Source organism: Opisthocomus hoazin, chromosome Z (assembly GCF_030867145.1).
Source record: "Opisthocomus hoazin isolate bOpiHoa1 chromosome Z, bOpiHoa1.hap1, whole genome shotgun sequence".
Lineage (NCBI taxonomy): Eukaryota > Metazoa > Chordata > Aves > Opisthocomiformes > Opisthocomidae > Opisthocomus > Opisthocomus hoazin.
This window is the reverse complement of record NC_134454.1, coordinates 38690839-38715294: the sequence shown is the minus strand read 5'-3', so window position 1 is coordinate 38715294 and position 24456 is coordinate 38690839. Positions and strand designations below refer to the sequence as shown.

General features: G+C 48.4%; 2 protein-coding genes across 2 annotated transcripts in view; one reads left to right on the top strand and one right to left on the bottom strand.

Annotated features, from left to right (window-relative positions):
- Positions 1–11988, top strand: part of NCBP1 (nuclear cap binding protein subunit 1) — a 34026-nt gene extending 22038 nt beyond the window's left edge. Inside the window, exons 17-23 of the mRNA XM_075411108.1 lie at positions 651–753; positions 2101–2194; positions 4703–4806; positions 5477–5591; positions 8037–8180; positions 8592–8705; positions 9571–11988. Of these exons, the coding sequence (XP_075267223.1) occupies positions 651–753; positions 2101–2194; positions 4703–4806; positions 5477–5591; positions 8037–8180; positions 8592–8705; positions 9571–9684 (788 nt within the window). The 3' untranslated portion in view covers positions 9685–11988. The remainder of the gene's footprint in view (positions 1–650; positions 754–2100; positions 2195–4702; positions 4807–5476; positions 5592–8036; positions 8181–8591; positions 8706–9570) is intronic.
- A 983-nt stretch (positions 11989–12971) lies between these two features.
- XPA (XPA, DNA damage recognition and repair factor) lies at positions 12972–19635 on the bottom strand. Its single transcript, XM_075411240.1, has 6 exons — positions 19372–19635; positions 18918–19034; positions 16716–16821; positions 14981–15146; positions 14183–14300; positions 12972–13203 (listed from the first exon to the last, which is right to left on the bottom strand). The coding sequence occupies exons 1-6, from the start codon at positions 19547–19549 to the stop codon at positions 13055–13057; spliced, it is 834 nt and encodes a 277-aa protein (XP_075267355.1). The 5' UTR covers positions 19550–19635; the 3' UTR covers positions 12972–13054.
- Positions 19636–24456: the final 4821 nt, after the last annotated feature.

The window sequence follows — 24456 nt, the reverse complement described above, 5'->3', positions numbered from 1 at the left end:
TTTCTGTAATACTCACAAGTGTTGTGTTATGCAAGCAGAGCGCAGCAATAGTCTGTTTTTTGCCCTGGGATCTACTGTCATGTTTCCTGATGTGCTTTAGGCATCACACACTGATGAGTTCTCTCCATCCTGCCAGTCTTCAGCTGCAGGTCGCTGCAGCTACTGGAGGGGACTTGGCACCATTCACCCCTAGTACCCGTATTTGCTATGCATGCCTGCCAGACTCTTCTCCCACATCATAAATAGCCAACCGCTGTACCCTAGTCATCCTTACCTTCCCTCTTCTTGTCCGCTCTCCCTTCTCTATGGTCTGCCAGGCCTTCAGCTTGATGCATAACTGCAGTTTCTTTTGCTGTCTCTCTCTGCTGCTGTCCATCGGTGCTCTTACATGTTGGTAGGGTCACTGTCTCTGATAGGTTCTTAACTGACCTGGTATTCTTTCTGCACATTTCTCCCATGGCAAAATGGGAGCCTGAAGATCTGCACATTTTGGAAAGTCTTTACTAGCTCCCTGCTCAGCCTTGGAAAACCCTGTTGATGAAACCTTTTTTGTGAAATGAGTTAAAACCATAAGTTAACTCTACAGTTTTATGAGTAGCTTACGTGCTCTACTTGAAGTACTTACAGTTTCAACTGTACATAACTTGCAGATGAAGGATTTACCTTCAACCCTCTGAAAATAGAAGTCTTTGTTCAGACTCTGCTCCATCTAGCTGCAAAGTCTTTCAGCCACTCCTTCAGCGCCCTGGCAAAGTAAGTGTAATATGTGCATTATTTTGGGGCTTATGGAACTGTTTAATGCTGACAGTGAAATGCATGATAAAAGAACCGGACTGCAAGCTTCTGCAGTGTTTTAGGGGCTCCACAATGCAATGTGATAAGGACAACTAATGACACTGCTTGCTGAAGGAAAGGTGGTGTAAATGCTACGTTATATGTGTGAATGGAATTAACAGAGATGTGTATATTACAGCCATGTGATGTAAATCAAACAAATGAAACAGGTTTGGAACAGTACTCCATTTTATAATTACTAATTTGCTGACTGTAGTGAGGAACAAGGATTTCTCCTTACATTTGAATGACTGGGTAGCTCCCACCGCAATGTCTTGCACTATGAATATGACTCTACAACAGTTACGTCTGTATAAAAAAATGCAGAAAGAAAACACGAAACTTCAAAGCGGTCTGCTGTAAACGTCTTTTATCTATCAAAGCAGAGTAAAATCCATTCTAAAATACTTTTGAGTGCATCCCTTAAAGATATGCTTTAACTTTCAAAGAATTTACTGTACCTTTTTTAGCAAAATGAGATAAAATAGCTACTTTTTAATCCTGTGTGCTTTGGAGTTGCTTTTAAGTATTCTTGATACATGAAAGGTAGTCACATGCATCTTAATGAGTTATTTTTCTATCTGTTCTTAAAGATATGTAAAGTTCTTACAAAAACTTGCACCTGGGAGCTTTATAGAGGCAATATTGATAAGAAACTGTAGGTAGTAACCTGCAATCGGTAGTACAAGAGGCAGGGTGATAATGAATACTTAGAGTCACACTGTTTTCACTGCTGCACACCAACAGTGGCAGCCACGAGATCAAAAAGAGGCTCTTATGCTGTATAGTTAAATTACAATAAGCTAGGTTGTGAATGCTGCGTAGCAGTCAGCGCAACTCTGCTAAAATAAGAGGCTTCCAGGAGCATTTCCTTCAAAAAGAGACAAATTGGATAAGTGTCTAAAGTTGTGGAAACACATGTCAAAAGGAAAGTCTGCGGCTCAAAAGGCAGCAAATTTTGCTCCAGCTGTGTATAGACAAGCACATGAAGCACAAAAGTGCCTCCTACTTTTAAGAGTATGAGAAATGTAGCTCAGCTTCAGGGAGTAGGTTCACCACTAAGATTTAAGTTGCTTTTAGGAGCTGTCATGTCTTTGTAGCCTGTTTTAGCTCAGGATGGTTATATTTTCCAGGGAATAGTTGTTCAAGAATTGCTGCAGATAGTCACAAAATTGTCTTTTGGCCAGTCTAACCCACTTGCCTTATATCTGCTGCTCTTCTGACCTGATTCCAACCCCTCCACTGACTACTTACATCTATTAAAAGGTTTCATGAAGTTTTCAAGACGCTTGCTGAAAGCGATGAGGGGAAGCTCCATGTTCTGAGGGTTGTATATGAGGTTTGGAAAAACCATCCACAGGTAAGAGGTTGCGATGTCAAGTATCTGTGAGTTTCTTCTCACAGAGGAAATTTTTAATAAAAAGCATTGCAGTTTGCTCTACATCCTTTAAAAATAACTTGTCTATTATCATCTTACTTGAAGGAAAGTTCTAATTGCATTTACTGTTGTTACTAGTGCCTAAAATGAAGGCTGGACATAAAATAACATCGGTGAGGCCACTTCTTCCTCAGAGTTTGTTGTGGGGGGGCAAAGGCTGTCATTCTGACTTGGATTCATACTGTACTGTTTGTCAGACGAAAAGAATAACGTTTGCTAAAATCATCTTTCTGTTCAAAATTGGAGAGCAGTGTAGATTTCTAAATTGAAAAAAGATGTAGATCTTGTATCAAAACATTCTTATAAATGTGGAAACCTGGGGTATTTTAGGGCTTTTTTATTTTATCAGTTGCAAGTGAAAGCCATAGAGTTACTCCACAAAGCTCATGTTGGAGTCGCTGTTGTGCATGCGCAGAGTGAGCAGAGCTGCAGTCAATGGCTGTTCGGAACATATCAGTCTCATAGTGTCATGATTATGTTCGTTCTTGAGTCAGAGGAAATAACCCCTTAAAAGACCTATGAAAAATGTCTTGGTTGTTTAAGCTGTTCAGTTTCTTCTCAGCAGTTGTTTTCTCCCTCAGCTGTCATTCTTCTATAAATAGAAATTGATAAGGAGCTCAAGCTGAATTTTCTTGCATTCATTATTTCACCTGTTCCTTACTGGTGTGTTTGTGTTGCACTTCATTGTGCTTGAAAGTGGACTGTACCTCACAGCTGCATAGGCCAGACTTTTGGACACGATGCCACTGAGAACCAGGGGTAATCGTTGCATCTGCTACTGGACCTGTGGTCCATTCCCAAGGGGAAAAGCTGCGCACCTAAAAGATACCAATGCAAGATGTCACCTCTCTCCTACGTACAGTAAAAACATAGAAAAAAACAGAATTTTTTTTTACATATTAAACTTTCTACTTAAATTACTGACCCTGAAAATGTGATGATTACAGTCTGACCTACTTTTTACTGCCATTTAACTGGATCAGAAGAAGTTGCATTACTGCAATCTAGTATCTGTCTCCTCTTCCTCTTCATTCATTTGTGTTGCAACATGACCAAACTGAGATGGAGGTTTCAAACCCAGACTAAACAGTTTGTGAATAAATCAAGATCGCTTTTAAAAATAACAAGTACAAAAGTTATGAAGGTCTGCTGTTCTGCTTGATCATGGAACTTAAATTTTCCTCTCTTGCATTTAGTGCAGTTCAATCTTTTGCTTCTGGTCAAGGACTTTATTTTTTGAGTCCACAGCCTCCCTGGCACACATAAGAAATGGTGCCTGGACAGCAGGACGCTTGTCCAGAGTCTGTTTTCATTCTGCTTGCCGTACTCCCATGTCTGATTTGGTTCAGGCAGTCAGTGATACTCGCAAGGCATATAGTGTTAAGGAGCAATCTGTGCTGCAGACAGTGATGTAGCAATAGGAGTCAGTAGTCCCTGGACCTGTAAGTAAGGTCACGGTGGTGACTTCGTAGAGAGAAACTTTAACATTGAGATGAAATGTTTTCCGAAAATCCTAGGTCAGTGTTTCTTGGACGATCAGGCTGAGTAGTCAGAAATTCTTCCTGGCGATACAGGAGGACAAATCGAGCATAGGATGCTATCCTGGGACTTGAAAGTTGAGTGCTGAGTCTTCTGTATGATTCATTCAGTTATTTTAATTTTCCTTCCTTAAAAGGAGCATTGTTACACTTCCTTATTTGACAATGGGTGGTTGTAAGGATAAATACAGTGCAGGCTGTGGTTCTTAGATACTGTGGCATTCAAGCACGTGAGTAACTAAGATAAGCCTTTTTTCTGAACAGCTTGCAACTGCTTTAGTCAGTAACTCCTCTCTGCAGTTGCCTGCTGGATTGCTTCTAACCCTTCCCAAGAATCGTGGCAGTGCCTGTAGCAAGTAAGCGCCTCCATTGACTGCACAGCGCTGGCTCTGCCATGAAGTGAATAGGTCCTGTAGAGGAGAGCTTACTGTCATGTTTGAAGACTGTTGCAGTTCACAGAGAGTAGACTGACAGTAGCTCCTTGGTTATGGTGATCTGACTGGTGTATACGCTCTGGTTTGTACTTCAGTGTCAGATACTAGGACTTGTGTCTCTAAGGCCTCACTTCCAACTATGATACTTGTATTTTTTTGCTTTTGTGTGGAAGTATGTATGTTAATGAAGAGTGATACATCACTTTCACAAGAAGTAGAAAAGGTCGTTAAGCAAAATCAGAATGCTCTATGTAATCGATATAGATCCCCTAATTTGAGCAGTTTTAGGGTGGAGTACCCAGCTTCCTAAAGTATTTGAAATTACCCAGTAATATCACTAACGTACAGTTACATCAAACCATCTCTGGTTTTGTCTGAGGCTGGAATATTTTACACAGACTGTGTGTACAAGTGCTTTTCTTACTTTGAACGACTATCATGTATTTCACAAAATATAGATGATTGCTGTGCTTGTGGACAAGATGATTCGGACACAAATTGTTGACTGTGCTGCAGTAGCAAACTGGATCTTCTCTTCAGAGCTTGCACATGATTTTACTAGGTAACAAGAATTTGTCTTCGGTTATTACTTATCTCTGAATTACTATTTTAAGTGGACAGAACATAGTTTAATCTATGAAAGCTGAGTAGTGGAAGAAAAAGGTACAATTAAGCTTTTCCTCCTTCTAAAAAATACATACTTTAGCATTTTGCTTTCTGAGTTGGGGTATGAATGTTTACATGACAGTGCAAGAATGTTGCTAGTATGTTATTTTGCCAGTAGTCTCCAAGCCTGCCAAAGTGGAGCAACGCTGGAACTATTGTAGACAAAGTCTGTTGCTGTGTGTTATATAGCTGCTAGCTTCGTGTGGTCCTGGTCTTTCGTTGAGGTGTGTAACTTGTACCACCATTGATGCATTGCTTATAGAGAACTGGAGGCTTGTTTGGTCTGAGAAGTCGATTTGATGTTGGTAGTCTTGCAGTATGTGTATAAGATACAGTGCTGGTTTGCAAGTGTTCTGCAAAAAATAGGGAAGAAATCATTGTTAAGCTTTTTTAGATTACAGGTGTATTTTCTCATATGCCGAGTGTTTGCTCACTGTAGTAGATGTCTTAGATGATACTAAGTTTTTTAAATTCCCCCAGATACATTTTTCTGTAAGAAACTACATTTAATTTTCTATCTTGGAGTAGTGTGTAATGTAGTGTTTTGAGCTTTGTGTCTTTTCTAGGTTTTATATCTGGGAGATCTTACATTCCACAATTCGTAAGATGAATAAGCATGTTCTGAAGATTCACAAAGAACTGGAGGAGACAAAGGCAAGATTGGCCAGGCAGCACAAGAGAGTAAGTAAATTGTTTGTAATTTTTAATTATTTTAAGCGAAGTTGTACAAACGTGCATGCAGTTAGACTGGCATACAGTTGGTTCGGGGAAGGACTGAATAAATATGTTTATCAGGAAGCATGTCTACAGACATCTGGTCATCTGTAGCACTAAGACATCAAAAACTGGATGCATGTTCTCAGTCCACCTTTCTAATGGTAGCTATAACCTAAGAATTCAGTAAAATCTGTAAGGGAATTCATGTGTATTTGCTCTGTTCAAGCTCTCTCTTACAAGTCGCTCTTCCAATATGAGCATGTCTTCCACTTGGCCTTCCACTCTGGATTCCAATTACCTTATTAGGTAACAATAAGAACAGTTATAAATTATTTACAGTAATTTCTGTTAAAGAGTACTCCTGTGGCTTCTATGCAGAAGTGCACGGAAACAGCTATTTGCTATTGAAAAGTTGGCTGTTACTGTTCTTCTGATGGATGCTGCTGGATTCTGACACTGGCATCTGTCACTTCTTTCTTCCAGCTGATTTTTCTGAATACCTTTGTGTGATCTGGGTTACTGTATACAACAAACTGATGAGCAAGGAGCTGCTGTTGTGTTCTGTTGTCCCAAGTGGGACAGTAAAATGGGGTGAGAGAGTGTCTTCTGTGGCAGCTGCAAAAGACGAGGAAGGAAACTTGGCTGAATGCTATACTTAGTCGTGATAGAATGAAGTCAGTTTATAGACATGTTGAGAATTGCAGAGAGTGAGAGAGAATTTCCGTCTTTGTATGTGGTCTGTGAGTATGGTTACCTGCATAAAACCCTTAGCTAGCTCCAAAACTGTGGACGAAGTTAATGTCGGAATTTGGCACATGGCACGGACGCTGCTGATGGTTTCTTAAGAAACCTGTAGAAGTCAGTAATTCTTCTAGAAGTTTCTGTTGAGAGATCACTAGCAGCTCAGTTTGCCAGTGTCAGTTCATCCCAGCCACTTCATCTTGTTTCCTTCACTCGCAGCAGCAGCCATCCTAGTTGCTTGCATCCTCAGTCTACATTGATCAGCAGTTAATAAACGCCCATGATTACTGGAGATGTAGATGCAGTCATTAATCCTACTGTAAGGCAAAGAGCTTCTCTGGGATCTCTAAACAAATACACCAGTGTTTTCGTTTCTGTGCTTGTCTCTTGCTGTGTTACTACTGAGTAGCTTAAATGAATATTGTGCCAGGAAGAAACATTTGTATGCAACAGCGAGTAGTTCTGCAGGCTGTTGCTCTGCTGCATGGCCGTTCCTTTTAGAGGAAGTAAGCCATCAAGTTTTGATGTCCACAGCGTGAAGTGGATTGCTGTACTACGGAACAAGTCCAAGGCTTACATGCTTTCTCTTAGGTCCTATTGGTCCTTTAGTGTTTTGAGTTCGGGAAAGCTCTGTAGATGGGGGGAAAAGCAAGTTCCTATAGAGAGAATAAAATTAAATTCTCACTTGCTCTGATAAGTCGTTTTTATTTTTTATGCTGATTCAGAGCTGTAACTATCTTCTGATCGTGAGTTTTGTTTGCTATGCACAGTAGGTGAGTTAACACATGGCCCTGTATTTGTCACAAGTTGCACATGCTCCTTTTACAAATATTTGAAGTTTTGAGCTGTGAATTTGTGGGTATTTTTGCACAGAAACAATCCTATGAGACTGAAACCATAATCAATCAGATTCTTTCTTTCCTCCCATATCCGTTGTAGTCTTGTCTAAGACGACGTCGTTACCTGAACTCCCAAGTCTGGTACTTATGGGTATTTTGTGGTTTTTGTTGTGTTGGTTTGGTTTTGAAGCAGTGAGAACATGCTGTGTTCCTAGTTAGTAGTTTGGTTTCTATGCTGACCCTGTCTAGACTGAGAAGCATCCCTTTTGATCATGAATATAGAGAGTCCCCCTTTATCACCACGGGCTACAGTCTCTAGTCTTCCTTTTGTGCTAACCAGCCGGATTCATCTGAGTTCTTGCACAAAAAAGCTTTATTTTTTGGAGCCTTGAGATTTCAGAACTGTTCATTGAATGAATTGCCTGCCCTGCTGCAGTGGACCCAATTTAAAAAATCTATGCTGGAATTTTTTTTAAAAAGCTGTTCGTTATCTGATAATGATAAAGTCACAAGGGGTATTACCTTTTGTTGTGTTTCCACTAAACTAAGACTAGTAAATCTTTAAGCTTGCTTTGGTTTCTCAGAAACCTTTTTTTAAAATTTTTTTTCCAGGGCTTTCCCATATTGGCAGTTTTCCTTCCAGATTTCTTTCCTGAATCATACTGGGAGTAAAAGTCGTGCATAATACAATACTTACAAGCTATAGAGCAGCTTCCGTTGCTGCTCTTCGCTTGCACTGCCAGCCTTTTCACATGTGGAACTGGAGAGCATTAACAGTATCCACAGGTAGCCAGGTTGCTAGTTAGCCTCGTGGTGTTGTCATTTACAGCGAGACAGTGACGATGATGATGATGACGACGACCGAAGCAGTGATCGGGAAGATGGACCGCTAGAAGAGCAGATAGAGCGCTTGCAGGAGAAAGTAGAGTCAGCCCAGAGCGAGCAAAAGAATCTCTTCCTTGTTATATTCCAGGTAATGGTGGGCAAAGTCCTTTCTCACTTTCAGGTTTTAAAGTTACTGGATTTATAAACTTTCAGTGTCACTTGTATCTCAGGTGTCTTCTCGGAATAAGAACGTGGGAGGGGGCTGATGAGTTTACTATGGGTTAAAGTCAATGCAGATCACCCCCTGCAAAGACTGCTTCTGAGCAGGTTCTGTGCAGTTACAAGTTCTCAGGGGCAGAGGAGTTCTGTGGGCATACAGTTTCCTGAACAACAGGAAAGTAATTGGATTTTATTTGCTTACTAAATTTGGTGTTTGCCAAGCAAAATAATTACTCTCACATTGCTGTTCAAAGCTTCTGTCCCTCAGATCCCTTACCTGAGGTTAGGATCCTGCTTTCACTTGAGGAGACTGACCAACTGTATTTTCCCTCTCCTGCAGCGTTTCATTATGTTGTTAACTGAGCACTTGGTGCGCTGCGAGACCGGTGGAATTGACGTGTTTACACCCTGGTACAAGAGCTGTATAGAGAGATTGCAGCAGATCTTCCTGCAGGTGAGTCTGGCTGCTGTGGGCAGAGGGGCCGGGTGGCTGCAGGGCCCAGCGCCTGGTGGCAGCAGCAGTAGGTGGCAGCAGCAGCAGCAGGTCTGCTCCGGAGACTGGCCTGGGGCTGGGGCTGGCCACGGCTCTGCCACGGGCTGCTGGAGCGGTGGTCCTCTATGAGCTCCAACGCTGTGAGCGTATTGCGGAAAGAGACCGAGGTGGGGTTGTGAATTGCACTGAGCTCCTTTTCACTGGGTGTTTATAGTAAGGGCAAAGCTGTGAGCGAACAAGAGTACCAAAACATGTCTTGTTAAACAAGCGGATTAAAACATTGCAGGATTCCTTTTAAGAAGATGCATAAATACCTATTAAAAATAATTTTCAAATTCTTGGCTCTGTATTAAATCAGGTAACATGCACAGGTGGCTGGATGAAAGTGATAGTGTAGAAAATTATCCCTGTGTGAGCAAAAGATATTGAAGAATGGGAGTGGTGGTATAATTCTGCCCCGGGCTGAGTACACTTCCCTGATGGTAGATGTGGTTTTGGAGGAAGGCAAATATCTTCATTCTCCTAGGATATCTCTGGAGTCACATGGTATCCTGCACACAATTCAGGGTCTGGGAGTGAAGAGCTGTAGGGAGCACAGTGCTTCTCAAGACAGGATTTCAGCACGTGCTTTTTTCTTGCAGTCGGTGGTTGCTCTGCATTACGCTTTTCTTGTCTGTGGCTACCGTGTTGTGGAAGTGAGAGGTGCTTAACAATTTTGCTGAAAACATTTGACCTGTGGTTCTTACATGTCTTGACTTCTCTGCCTGTTCTTATATAAAGATAAATGTAAACAGTAACAGTTTGTGTTTTGTTTTTTATCTGCCAGCATCACCAGATCATCCAACAGTACATGGTGACCCTAGAGAACCTCCTGTTTACAGCTGAACTGGACCACCACATACTGGCTGTGTTTCAGCAGTTCTGTGCTCTGCAGGCCTGAGGATTATTCACGAGAAGAGTCTCGTCTGCAGGACTTTAAACGAATATTTTTTTTTTTTTAATGGGAAAACTTGACATGGGGATGGAAGAAATTTTTGACTAAAACTGGCTTTCATGTGCTCGTATATAAAACAGTACAGTACTCTAACCAACAGCAAACTGTAAGCATCGTAAGCCTTACAAGATAAAACTGATAGGGGATAGACATGTAAAGTATGGATTCTTTTTGTTGTCTTTTAATGTGGTTTGACGCTTGACTTCATGATAGTATTTTTGTTTTTCCTGTTGTTTATATAAAAATCAGGCAAAAAAAAAACCTAACAAAAAAATAAATCCACCAAACAATAGAATTTGTTACCTCTGCCTGGCCCTTAAATCAAAGGAATTGTGAGAATGAGAAACAGCTTGTAGTGTTTCTGCGAGTGTGGCAGGGAATGCACCTTCTTGGTGAGCATCGTGGTAAGTTCTCTAGCATGGCACAGGAAAAGGGTCTTTAACTTTGGGCATGTGAAACACTTGAGTTAAGCTTTCAAAGTAGTTTAGAACATATGGATTTGTTTATTACTAAGCCAGCTAGATTTTCACAGTTTGAAAGAACATGGTTGTAATACAATTTAAATATGTTTTTTAAAACGTATTGTTTAGTGTCTTATTACAGTAGCTATAAACAATCGGTAGAGGAACTTCATCGACAACTTCTGAAAAATGCAGTCCTTTGCCGCATGGTCGAAGAATCATGAACTGCTCCTGGCAGCAGTCTTCGCTGGTGGATAGGGACAGCAAGCAGGAGCTGGAGCACAACAAGCTGTCAACTTCCGTACCAGGAGCCTTACCTGGGCGCTGGGATCTCCAGCCCCAGACGCCCCGGGAGAGGGCAGGGCCGTGCTCAGCTTGTTCCTGTGTCTCAGCCTGTAGCTAGCTGGGCTGCCAAGCCTGGGCTGGGCTGGACCTGCAGCCCTGCAGGGGTGCCGGAAACCTTTTGGGTGGTGACGGCAGATGAACAAAGTGCCCTCACCTTGCCTGGCTTAGTAATGACTGCTTTGCGGTGGCTGCATCTGCTGCCCTTCCCTCGCTTTAAAATGCAACGACAGCACGTGTCTTCAGAAAGCATTTTAGTGCTAAATTAAGTGATATCTCACAGGAGACTTAGAATGGGGAAACACAACATGAAAATAGAGTAGCCTTAGTTTTGAGTTATGCAAATAACATTACCTACGTAAACGCCAAACCAGAGTGGTCGGTATTACGGTAAGCAGCGAAAGACACTGCCTTAGGTGCTCAGGTCTGTCAGAGTGCAGTGTACTTCCAAGCTGTTCATGATGTCTTCATTTTGCAGATGAATGTTTAGAGAATTTCATACCCAGTGCTATTCAGTTTAAACTTAGAAAGTGATGAGCTTTGAGTAATTTTGTTCTGTGCACATTATTTTTTCAAGTATTATACCTAGTAATGCATTTCATCCGTACATTGACCAGTTGACCTCCTGACCAAGAGAGGGGGGTAAAAAATGGGACTTTGTACTTTGAATGTTGACCTAAGTTTGCGTGTGGCCTGTAGCAATCTGATATACCCTCATAGACTTAGATCTGTTACTTCAGCTTTCCCTGCTTACCCCTTCTGATTTGACTGATCCCTCTGTTCTTTCAGGGTATACTGTTAAGTGTTGCAGATCTGCTTTATGCAAGGGTTTTGTCAGTCGCGCACAGACTGCTGCTTCAGATCTTTCTCTGTTAATGTTCTTGAGTAATCAAATAGTTGTTTGGGTTTTTTTTAAAGAAACGTTTAATACTGTAGAGGTTTTAATTGGGGTTTAATAGTTTTTTTTCACTGGCTATCAGAGTTCTGATATTAACTAATGGTGGGGATCTTGACTATAAATGTGACTTCTGTAGAGCTGATAATGCAGTTAAAACTAGCAAACCTGTAACTTCCTCTGAGCCTTGACAAATACGGGTGCTGGGGATCCAGTTGGAAATGCCTGAGAGTAATCCTACAATTTAAAACCAAATAGCAACGTCTTTCAAAACTGATTTGAATTCCGTGGTGAGCATTGGCTTTGATGATGTTTCTCGAGTCTGTTGGACACCTTCCCTTCTTTGTAGGTCGAGTGGTGTACACCAGACTTGGCTGGGGAACCGGTTGGATCTGTAGGAAAGAGTACGAGACGCTTGCGTAGCGATACCAGCAGCTAACTGGAGAAACTGGGAACTGCTGAAGCGTGAGGTGGCGGGTTGCGTAAAGATGCTGTAGAAATGTGGCATGGTTGGACAAAATGCACAAAGACAAAAATAAATGAAGGTGAATCAGGTTGCTCCTGGGAGTGTGTTTGTCGTAGCTGTCGTGGGGGGCAAAGCAGTGCTGGCGGGGTGCGGCGCGGTTGGGTTTGGGGCAGTTTGCTCTCCGCTGCGTGCGGCCGGGAGCGGGCCCTGGCCACTGCCGCTCTCTGGGCCGGGCCGGGGGGCAGCTGCTGTCCTGGGGAGCTGTTCTGGGAGCGGGAGGACGACCTCCGAGAGCGCTGCCTTGAGCAGCCCACCCCAGCGCTGCGTCCCTGGGCCAGGCAGGGCCCGCTCCTGTGCGCTGGGCGGGAAGGCAGGTGATGGGGGCCGCGGCAGAGCCTGGAGGAGCGCAGGCCTGTCAGGGGAGCCGCATCGCCCTCCCGGACACACCGCAGCAGGACAGGAGAAGTCTCCAGAGGATCCACCGGGACCTGCCCCATTTACCAGGGCCTGCCTTCGCTTCAGCCATTTCCACAAGCATGAGGGAGGATCTGAGCGCTGCTGAAAGCAAACACTGAAGAGAGATCTGCCTTGGAATGCTGTTTCCTCACACCCCCCCCCAGCCCCCCCGGTGACAGGTCTTTGTCACAAATTTGTAAATGAAAAGGGTAAAGGTGCAGTGTGAAAATCGCCTCGGTCCCCGGTCCAAAGCAAGCGCGGGGGAGGACGCGCTGAGGGCCTCCCCCCACGACAGACGGCTCCCTCTGATGGGGCCGAGCCTGCAGCCCCAAGCAGGAGAACCTGCCCGGCAGCGTGGTCTCCAACGCCGGAGAGACCGCCGTCAGCTGGCAGCCCTCTGCCCGCCCGTGGCCAGCACCAGTAACCGGGAACCACGCGCTGCTTGGGACAAAGCATGGAGCCTGCCTCTAATGAAAGCAGACAAGCAAGTTCACCTTAATTTCATCAGCATATGAATTAAAAAAAAAATATCCATCTTAAAAGCCAAAGCTTGTTGTTCAGTACAGAGCCTCTTACAACTGAGGAACATAATTCTTCACGGAACTGGGCAACAGCTTGCTCATAATTAGCATTTATTTGACTTTAATACAAAATAGAATTAAAAAGCTAGTGAAATTAAAAAAAAAAAGATTAAGACTACATCTTCTCATAAGTTAATTCATGGCCACACACAGTACATGTCTTTTTATACGTATCTTCATCAATATTTTCTTCTGGTCCATACTCGTGTTCATGGATCCTAGCTTCTTTCTTCCATAAACTACTCCTCACGGCACGGCGGAGTTCTGATGAGACATACAACAGAATTTTAAAATCCTAATAAATCTTACGTAATGGTTAATAAAGCTCCAGCCAACCACCCTTCCGAGGACTACCGTCTGACTGTTCCCCGTCCTCCTTAAATTCTGAGAATCTGCTGCTGCAAGAACAAGCTTTGGCTCGCCCTGCAATCATCACCTCGTTTGCATAACTTAAAGGGTGAAGAGCTACACCGATGGGAGCAGATTTCCCGTCTGGACCAAGAACGTGTCGCCCATCGCCTTTTCACAGGAAGCCATACAAAGGTATCCAGCGGGGGTGGGTGGAATGCGGGAGGAAAAGTTTTTTGTAAAGCGCCTCATTGTTTTACATGACCAAGGGAGAGCACTTCTCATTCAGGTCACAGCAGGCCTCCCAGATGACTTGGCATTCTTCTGAGCTTTGTGCCCGACAACGCGCGCTGCTTCTGCAGCAGCCGCAGCGAAGTCGGCGGGGCCGCCGCCGAGCCCCGGACACCAGCCCTGCCCGGGCGCTTTCCGGACGTTCTGCCCATTGAGTCCTCGCCCAAAGAACAGGGGCAAAAGGCCGTTTCTGCCCTCACGTACAGCTACCCCACCTCAAGGCACGTGTGTAACGGAGTATAACCCACTGCCACAAAAATCCCTGTTCGCCACACGTCAGGAAAAGCAACAGAACAATCTATGGCACACTCTGCCTCATACCGAGAAATTCTGCCACCGCCATCATGAACCATCACAACTGACCTCTGTCCATCACTAGGACAACAGAGTGATTCAGGTTGGAAGGGACCTCAGATGGCCAGTCCAGCCCTCTGCCCAAAATAGCTAGCTGTGAGGTCAGGCCAGGCTGCTCCAGGCCTACCCACGCAGCTCTTGGAAACCTCCATTTTGCCAAACGGAAGATACTCTGAACACTTTAATCAGATGCAGAAGCAAATTGAAACAGAACCATACTTTACTGCAGGTAGTCAGTGTAACCCTTTACCTTTAACCTTCTTATCAAACTTCTTCTGTTTCATCTTCTCTCTGCTGTTGCGGCGGAGCTCCTTTGCTTCTTGCAATGATTCTTCGCTACCCCACACTTCCAGAGAACGCTTGATTACCTACGGGATGGACATAAATGTGTTTCTTTTTCCCCTGAATTGATAAACGTAAACTATTCTAACTCACAGATTTAGTTTCTTCCCCACACATACCCAAGCCAACCGTATCTTGCCTCTGCCTCCCGTCTGTCTCTGCTCCTGCCCCACAAACGTGGCACTCCTCCCACAGTCAGGGGCAACACTGATTTTTACTATCATCAGCTAGATGTAACTTACTCAGGAAGAGTCAAACCCAGCTCTAATTTTGCGCATATTCCACTAAAGCTGCAGCTTTCCTATAGAAGCAGCAAATAAGAAGTGAGAAGAGCCCTGGAAAACCCGCTTGGCTCGCCTGCTGCCTCCACGGGCAGAGCTGCCGATGCCAGGCCACAGCTACACAGGGCCACGCACTGCAGCCGCCCCGCACGTGCCGGAGCACCACTGGAAGGCCACGCACTTCACGACCCGCAGCTGTGCGCACCACTGCGGCCGTGGTCCATGAACATCTCTAAAATGCTCTCGAACAGACACGTCCATGAATTCGGACCAAGGCTCTTTACAGAAAACTTACACAAGCTATGCCGTAATATACTTAGCTTTGACAAAATAACTCCGAAATCAGAAGCAAAGTGACACCATTTTGGTTACCAAAGTCGTACGGAGGTAAAAAGAGGTCTGAAGTACGCCAACAGTTTCTATACCTGTAGTTTTAAATAAAGTTTCATGTCACCCCATCGTGAATTATGAGGGTTTTTCTTCACAATGAATCTGAGCACTGGTTCCCTCTTGTCTAAGTCACAGTCTTTAAGCAGATACTCTTCTTTTGCTTCTGTCCTCGTTATAAGCTTATGTTTATCTTCAGCATCTCTGGAAGATGTAAAACAACGATGAGAAAGCTATGCCTGAAAACCATGTTATTAACATCTAAGTAAGTCCCCACCACTTCTAACATTCCTGAAATACAGGCAGCCCTCCTCCTCTCAGTTTCTAATGTATGCAAGCAACCCTGCACGATTCCAAGAACTTAGCTGAACTCCAGGACAGGTTTACTGAAATTAAGTTTAAAAATTCTTCCATTTGAGCAAGCATAGGCCAAGAAGCCTGTTTTTCTAGAAGGGCTTTTCTTCTCCGATCTTACAAAAGGGAGTAACTGAAACTCAAAAGGAGTATGAATCATTTTAGGTATTCACCTAACCCAGATGCAATCCGAGAGGACAAAAGTACAAGCCTGACACGTGGTCAAGAGAGAAAGAATGTGTAACGTGAGACTGGTCAGATCACCTGAGAATACACACACTCCATATGCTTCTAGATCCCAGGAGCAGATTAGCAACACAGAGCCCCTGCTGCTAAACGCGAGGCAGTAGGCAGAGGAACCGTAAAATAAAGACCTTAAAAGAGCCTAGCCTTTACCAGACAGATAACGAAAGACTGCGTAAGCACAGCAGCATTTATGAGTTAATGGAAAGAACTGCGTTTACGCAATCCTGACTGAAGTATAACTTGAATTGCTTGAGCCGGAACAACGTGCCAAACACCAACGGTCACCACGGAAGTACCGCTGTAAACGCAGCCTCGCTAGAATTCAAAGTTCACGGGAACAGCTCACGCACCGAGAAATCTCTTAACGTTCAGCTATAAGAGCTGCTCCGTCCGAAGGAAAGCCGCTCCTCGGGCTGCGAGCCCTCTCCTTAGCGCCCTTCCTCCACCCCTCACCTTCAGGAGACAGGACTTTGTCCCAGAGCCCGCAGAGGGCCTGCACCATGCGCACACCCCGACCGCTCCCTGCAGCCGGCTCTGGGAGCAAACTCCGAGCTGCAACTGCAACCTCCCCCCTCCCCCGTTCACCCTGCACTCCACACCCTCACGGGGTGCTCGGCTGCACTGCCCTGGTTATCTCGGTGGCTTTTGGAGCGCGCTCTGCACCGCAGGTAAGGCCGCCGCGCTGCTTACACCGCGGGTCACCCGCTGACCCCGCAAGCTCCCGCCCTTTGGCCGCCGTGCTCCTGCTGACCGCAGCGCGATGGGCACCCGGGTAAGCGGCGGGACAGCCGACACCCCGACCCGCGGCCTGCGCCCCGCCAGCTGCCGAGCAGCTCCGCCTGCGCCAGGCACGGCTCCCAGGCTGCGGCGCGCACCGGGCGCTCCGAGGCACCCCACTCTCTGCTCCTGCCCGGCTCCCATACACACATCTCTGCTCATGCCCCCTTTCCCAGGCCAGGCTCACGGAACAGCGTTCCCATTCTTCACCTCCAACACGGAAAGGAGAGAGATTACCACTCAACTTCCCTTTCCTTTTTCCAGTAAGCATTAAGTTACAGAAAAACGGCTTTGCTGACTGTCTTTTTAATTGAACAGCACGACTGTAATTAACTAAATTATAGCCAGCAATCTTTACATAAAACGAATCTTCCCTCTCCTGGTTATTCGTAATACCTGCAGTTATCACATGTTGCCCAATCAAAGTGCTGCATAAGGTAGGAATCCATGAATTCTCTCCCACAGTCTCCACAGATGAGATAGTCAAATTCTAGTACGGGCGCTAGTGGAGAGAAATTGGTTTTTTAAATCAACTAGTAAGTTAAGAACAAGAATCTCGAATTGGTTATTAGAGGCAATTTTACTAAAATTTACATTATATTTCTTATAACATTTGTTACAGACTAGTTCCGCTCCTCCATCGAAGTTTTCCAAAAAGATACAGTACAAATTCAAACCCGTCACCACACAATCCCATCTCTGCCAGCGTAACGCCGTTCTCGCTGGAAGGTTTACCACATCAAGTATTGGAATTCAACATACAAACGCACACATTTGTTTCGACTTAGCCATTGTTAAAAAAAAAAAAAAAAAAAATCCCCGTGTTTCCCCACAAAACGCTCCGCGTCCCCTCCTGCAGCCTCCTCCGCGGCGTGGCTGAGCAGCCATGGAGGCGGAGCAGGAGGAAGCGGAGAAGGGGGACGCGGTGGCTCGAGCAGGAAGCAGCACAGGAGCTGCACTGGCATGGCAGTCCTCTCAGCTCAGCTCCCGTCGCTTCCCCAGCTCGGCCACGCCTGCCCCTCCCTACGGGAGGTCGGTGGAGGCCCGGGGCGGCTGGCAAGGCTCCCGCGTCCATTCCGGCTGGCAGCAGCGGAGGTGGATGGCCAGAGAGCTGCTAGGAGTGGAATGGGGATGGAGCTCCACTACAATCCTCTCCCCAAGCCCTCTCAGCACTGCTCCAAGCCCAGACTCATCCCGGTGTCGGCCATCACTTCTGGCCGCGTCCTCGCCGAGTCGATCACCTCCAGCGTCATCGCCATCTGCTTTACGTTCCATGCGACACCAAGAAACACTGATTCATGCAACCGCAGCTACAAGGAACATTCCTTTAAGGGTAACATTGTGATTCTAGCAGAAAATTAACATTTTTTGTATAGTTTCACGAGCCGAAAGCGAGGTGATGCCGCAGAGCATTAACAATACCTGAAAGAGAAGATTAACGCCCCACATACAGCACCATACATTTTTAATCGCGATCGCATTTATAGCAGGTTGGATCTCGCAAAGGCGACATTTTATGCCCATTCAGTCCCACTAGAGACAGCCAGATGCTCAGCACTTCAGGTAGTCACGCTCTTACATCACATTTCATCATTTAAGGCAGTACCACCGAGCGCAAGGGCAATTTATTAAGACAATGACATTACGAATTACACAACAAAAATACCCCCAGCGCACAGGCACCCCAGACCGACTCAGTTTTTTCCACAGAAGCAGGGCTGCCGGCCGTTTTACGCCCCTCACGAAGCCCGGCGGCGATCCCTAACAAAGGGACGCGCCGCACCGACCGCCCCGCCGCCGGCCCGCGGCGGAACAAAGCCAGACAAAGACAGCCCTGGGGAGGAAAGCGGGGCTATTCCGCGGCCCCCCGCTTCCCCGTCCGCTTTTCGGAGGAAGAACATCGTCAGCCAATTATGTCGAGACCCTCCGCCCCACGATCAGCGACGCGGAGCCGGCGCGGTTTGTCGCGACAGAAGCTGGCGCTGCGGCAGCGCTCCGCTCTCGGCACGAACGGCACCAACCTCGCAGTCCCCGAAGCCGGCGGAGCCGCGCGGACTCGGCGCCGATTTCGGCCCGAAAATCCGAATTCCCCGAAGGAAGCGGTGGAAATGGCGGCGGTCGGGGCAAGGGAAGGGCGGCTGCGCCCAGGGCGCCGGCTGCGCCCCGCTTCCGCGGCTCGGAATCCCTCCTGGTTAATCACCGCGTGCCCGCCGGCCGCGCCAGCGCCGAGGGGATCGAAGGCGCCAGAAATGGAGCGCGTCCAGCCAGCGGCGGCGCGAGGAAGGGGGGGGAGGGGCAGGGGGAGGCGGGGTGGGGGAAGGGCGGAAGAAAAGGGAGGAAAGGAGAAAAAAAAGCCCGGGAAAAAAAAAAAAAAAAAAAGGCGCCCAACCCGCCCCGCCGGCTCGGCGCGGGCCCGGCTCGCGGCCGCCCCCGCGCCTTCCTGCCCGCCCCCGCCGCCATTTCCACGCACGCGGCACCGCCTCCTTCCCGCGCCGCTCCCTCCGCGCGCGCGCGGGCGTTTTGGGCCATTTTTATCGGTTTTTTTCTTTGAGAGCGGGGGGAGCGGTTGTGGGGGGGTTGGTTTTTTTGTTTCTTTACCGGGGAGGTGCAGGATTTTCTCGGCGGCGCCGGGCTCTTCCTCCTCCTCTTCCTCCTCCAGCAAGAAGCCCCCTCCCGTGTCGACGACCTTGGGGGGGGGCCGCGCCCGCGCGACGCCTGCACGAGACAAAACGAGGCTCCGCGTTAGCGCAGCGGCGCGAGCCGCCGCCGGCAGGGGGCGCGCGCGCGCGCCCTCGCTCTCCCCCGCCGCGCCAGGCGGGGGGCCGCGGCGCGCGCGCGCGCTCGAGGCGCCCTCCCCCCCCCCTCCCCCCCACGTGGGGGGGGGGGGGCCCTCGCGCGCCGCGGCGGCTGCTTCCCCCTCCCCCTCCCCCCCCCGCCGCCTCGCGCCCAGCGGCGGAGCGCCGCAGCCACCCCCACCCCCCCCCGCGAAAGGAAAAAAAGGGCGCGGGGAGCCGTCCGGACAGGCCGGGGCCATCCGCCGCCGCCATCCGACCTGCGGCAGGGTAGGGCCGGGCCGCCAGCCGCGCCTGCCGCAGTGCCAGCGCCCGCTGCCGGTTCCGCTCGATCTTCGCTAGCGCTGCCGCCGAGAGGGGCGGCCGCTCGCCCGCCGCCTTCTCCCCCTCCTCCTCCTCTTCCTCCTCCTTCTTCTTCGCCGGGGCCGCGCCCGCCATGGCGGCGGAGACGCGGAGCCCCGCAGATCCCCCCCGCTCCGGCAGCGGCGACTCGCCCTTCCCCTCGCCGAGCCGCCGCCGCACTGCGCCTGCGCACTGAGGGAGGCGGGGGAGGGGGCGAAAGGGGCGAGGCCCCCCGCGCAGGCGCGCAGCCGCCGCCTCGCCTCCCCGCACCGCCACGGCCGGCCCCGCCCCGCCGCCGCGCGGGCGCTGCCGGGAAGCGTGGGGGAAGGGGGGGTGGGGGGGCGCCGGGCCTGGCGGGACGGGGGCCGCGGCCCGCGTGGCGCCCGGCCGGGGGGTGCGGCGGGCACGGCCAGGGCGGGTACGGGGGTCCTGCCGCGGCAGGGCCGGGCCCGGGGAAATCTCGGTCCGGCGGGGCGGGGGGAGGGGAGGGTGGGGGAGGGGAGCCGATGACCCTGCGATTTCCGCGCTGGGCCGCGTGTGCCGTTTCGAGCGCTTTCTGCACCAACCCCCGCTTCAGGCTTCAGCAACCCAGTTTGAAAAAAAAAACAAAAAAAAAAGACAAAACCCCACCCCCACCCCCCGCCGCGCCGCACCGCACCGCACCGAGCTCCTTACCGGCGCCACCCAGCAAATGCCCCTTTTGTCCCCGCAGCCGCCCGGCCGGGCCCCGCCGCCTGACGGCGCAACATGGAGGCGGCAACGCCCGCCGGGCGGGAGCCCCGGGGCCTGCGGCGGGGCCTCTCCTCCCGCCCGGAGCCTGCCAACGGCTCCCGCCGCCCCCGACCCCCCGCACAAGGGCAGCTTGCCGGCGCCGTGGCCGGTCGGCGCCCGGGGTGACGCGGGCCGTGCTGGGCGGGGGGACCCGCAGCTCCCCGACCCAGATCCCCCTCCGCCACCTTGGCTCGGCCGCGCGTCACCCAGCGCCGGAGAGCGCGGGGAGAAGAAACGCGGCCCGTCGCCTCCCGTACCGACGAGTGAATGGCTTTGTCATGCAAATGCGGCGCTAAGCCACTTTCACATAAAGCCAGATTAATGCCGGGCGGCCGGCGAGGCCCGCTCGCCCGTTAGGCCGCGCCGGCCCTGCCCTTGAAAGGGACGCGGGCGAAGACGGCGGTACCGGCGTCCGCTGCCGGCCTCCACGCCCGGGCGGCGTGACCTTACGGCACAGAAAGAAGCCTTCCTCCCCCCGAAAGCTCTCCCCTCCCCCCCCCCCCCCCCACGAAACGACATCGGTTTCCCTGCCGGCCCTTCCCCGCTGCCCGCAGAACGAGTCCCCAGCGCCCCTCCGTCCGTTCCGCGCCCACCCACCCTCGGTCGTTACCTGCGCAAACCGCGCTTCTGCTGCCTCGGAAAACGTTTTATTTCTTTTCGGCCTCTCGTCCGTGCTCGGTGCTGCCTTTAAACAGCAGCCAGCAGAGTGTGCTGCGAACGCTGCGGAAAGAACGCCCCGCTGCTGGGAATTTTTTTACACATCGATGTGTATATTTAAACGCGGACGGAGACATTTTGAGTGGTTCGAGTATTTGCATGGGGTGGTAGGCAGCTCCTCCCGTCAATTAAAATGCTGCTCTTGTCACAGATCACAGGGCCTCTCCCTTAAAAATTAATAACCAAGTCACAGCCCCGCTTCCAGCAAGATTGCTTTTCGGTGCTTGTACAAAGTTGGAAAAGTGCCACGGTGAACATGTCCAAATACCTTTCTCAGTCAAAGAGAAGGCTCTATAGCACAAGCTATTTAACAGAGGAAAATATAAACCGTACTCCTGGCCCACAGGAAGCAGTTTATGAAATGGTACCCTGCGAGCACATGTTTCTGCACCCTCATTGCTCTCTCCCGGGGACTGACTGGCGGTGGGCTTACAAGGAGGTGAATAAATACGTTACGAGTCAGCATAAAATAAAAGTAGTTTGAAGAGAAATGTTTACTAGATGACTTGGAAACAGAATCGTTTGCTTGAAAAGCAAACACGTGTGTGTTTGGATTCCTTTTGTATGCTGGTGTCATTGTTTCCTCCCTCCTTCCGCAGAAGCAGAAATTTAGGGACAAGCGGACTTTCGAGTTGTGTTTGGAGGTTAACAAACAATTCTGTATCCTTCACAAAGCAAAATCGCGTTAAAGTGAAGTTGAGTTTGGGACCCTGTGTAAGGGTTTTAAGGGCAGAAGGACATTGTTATTTTGCAACCAAATTGGAACTGGGATTAAAGGGAAATCAGAAGATACAAACAAAAGCAAATTCAGGGGCGAGGCACTCAGACAAAATTGGCCGTGGGCCGCAATGATCCACGCAATGCAGCTAGTGCTTTAGTAAGTGCAACTGTTTCAGAAACACACACTAGCGTTTTGTTTCTTTTTGTCGGGGTGGGTCTGGCCAGGCAATCACAGCAGAATATTCTCCCCAGCTCTGCGTCCTACCGGAATTAATCAAATAGAGTGCTTCTAATTTTCATGGTCAGAAGCGGGTAATAAAACTAAGAGCTATGCATTAGCAAGGGTTACAAACTATCTCCTATGCACTCCTCTGGTCATGCAATAATACTCATGTCCAGTGTTAAACACACGTGGCTTAATGGGTGCACACGAGTTAATAATCATAATGGTATCTGTGTTTTAGATAGTTCTTCAGGTTCTGTATGCCAAGTAATATCAAGTATTACTTGGCTGCTGGTAGCCACGTATTAAAAAGTAGCTGTCATTAATTGGCAAGTGTAGGCATGCATTGTTTCATAGCCACAGAGAACAGCACCAGTGAGTCGCTGAGTGCAGGGAGGCAGCTAAGCAGTGCTTGACGACTCATTGCTGCCTCGGAGGAAAGGGTGAGCAGCAAGATGAGAGCGTTTGCTGACTATGCAAAACTTTTTTAAGTTAGCAGGGGTGAGGGTCATCTGCAAAGAACTGTGGGTGACTAGGCAGTAAAAAAGTAGATCAAATACAGAGCAGATAAATGCAAGATGGTGCGGAAATCAAGTCCTGACTTTACATAAACGATAGCAATGTCTGAATTGGTTGCTGCCACTCAGGAGTGAGACTAATGAGTATGTATGGCCTGCATAAACACCAGCCTGGTGTTTGAAAAAGCAAGGCAGCTTTCAAGGAAAGGGACAGAGGACAAAGCAGGGGACATCTTTATGGCACTCCGCAAGCCTGTGGTGAGCTTGCACCATAAGCACTGTGGCCGGTTGTGTTTCCTGCTTCTCAGGAAGGAAATGCTGGGACTGGAAGAGGATAACAGGGGCGCTCAGCTGTCTGGCTTCGTGTCCCTTGAAAGGAACAACTGAGCAGGCTCAGAGTTTTCAGTCAAAAGACATTACTTAGGGAGGATATGCCTGAGGCCTGTCACATCCTAAGTCACTTGGAGAGTGTGGATGGCAATTGGCTTTTTGCGTACAAACCATCAATTCTGTCATACTGTCAGCCAGGCTGTAACAAACAAGAGGAGATGGTTCTTCTCGCAGTGACATGGGAATGACACACTGACTGTCACACTGGGTAGACCGTGTTTCTCTGGGGCGCGGGGCAGCTTGGCCAAGTATTTGGAAGAGGGCTGTGTGGAGAGTTAGTGACCCAACACCCCCCAAGCTCAGGAAACCCCCAGAGCTGAAAGCAGTCGGAGGCTGTAGGAGTGTTGCGGAGGAGGTACCGTAAATTTGCCTTGTTTTTCTTCTTCCTTTGAAGTTCACCTGCGGCCTATGGTGGAAACAGGATGTTGGACTGAACGGGTTCTTCGTCCGAGGCAGTACGCCTCTTCCTCTGTATTCATGGAGAACCATGCTGTACCCATACTTCAACACCCAGAGCCACGTAATAGGAAGTAAACTTCTGATGAGGTCTTTCAAATCAGATTCAATGCTCAGCTACACCAGGAGTTACTTACAGAGCCTCTGCTGTGCTTTATAGTTCCGTTCTGCCTCATGACATACTTCTTTCTCTGTGTCCACAAAGTCTTAATAGCAATCTGCATACAGCTGCATTGTGGTTGCACACCTACAACCAAACTGTCTTTTTGTCCTTCCTCGGTGAAAATACTCGTTCCATGTGAGACAGATCTAACAAACTCTTACTTTTCTATGGGTTTGTGTTTTGAAGGGAATGGCTGTGGAGAAAAATCTATTTAGCGCTCTCTCCACTCTCCCTCTCCCTCCTCCTCTGTTTGATGGTTCAGATGGCAGCATCAATTTTAGCCAACATTTGAATTCTATAGCCAGCAACTGACCAGCCAATACGCATGGGCTGTTGGCTGCTGCCTCGCAGCATGACTAAGGCATTGGATTTTGTCCAATGACTTGAGATGCTTTTATGGGAGAGAACATTCTAGTTGCATCGTTAGGGATGTAAGGCAAAAAATACCATGCCCTTTGCAATTATATTTCCATCAGGTTTTTAGATACACCCATTTCTTATGTTACCATAACTAACTAACTAACTAACTAAATAAATAAATGGGGAAGTATTGCTGGCTTCTTGGTGAAAAAGAAGCTTAGACCTATGAAAAACAAAGGGAACTTGTTAAAACCGGAGAGTGCACCTGCTTGGATTTGTACGTTCTCCTTCTGAACTCACCTATGCCATAGCTCACAGATCAGAGATACGCAGTGAATCATCCTGTTGGGCAGAATGGGACATGCAGAGTAAATTAAGTTTGTCAACTCTCTGTGAGACTTTCTCATTTGCTCACTACCTGTAGGAGGGGATTTCGTAGTAATGTGACCTGCCTTCATGCCCCATTTGTCATCTCCCAACTGATGTATATAATCTTGGTTGAACAGACAGATAATGCAGGAAACACACAAAGTGTTGAATGCTTGAGCAACAGATCTGAAAAGGTAGGCAAGAATTGAACTGCAAATGTTCAAAGACAAAAATTGGCATTCTTCCCTGACAGGAGATCTTAATGCAAGTTTGTTATTATTTTCTCGTTACAGAAGATGACAGAATGTGAAATTAC

Coding starts and splice junctions, on each gene's coding strand:
- XPA (XM_075411240.1), bottom strand. CDS start 19,549: ATGGCGGGCGCGGCCCCGGCGAAGAAGAAGGAGGAGGAAGAGGAGGAG. Junction 15,147..16,715: donor GCAACATGTGATAACTGCAG/GTATTACGAATA, acceptor TACATCTTCCAG/AGATGCTGAAGATAAACATA. Junction 13,204..14,182: donor GTTTGATAAGAAGGTTAAAG/GTAAAGGGTTAC, acceptor ATGTCTCATCAG/AACTCCGCCGTGCCGTGAGG.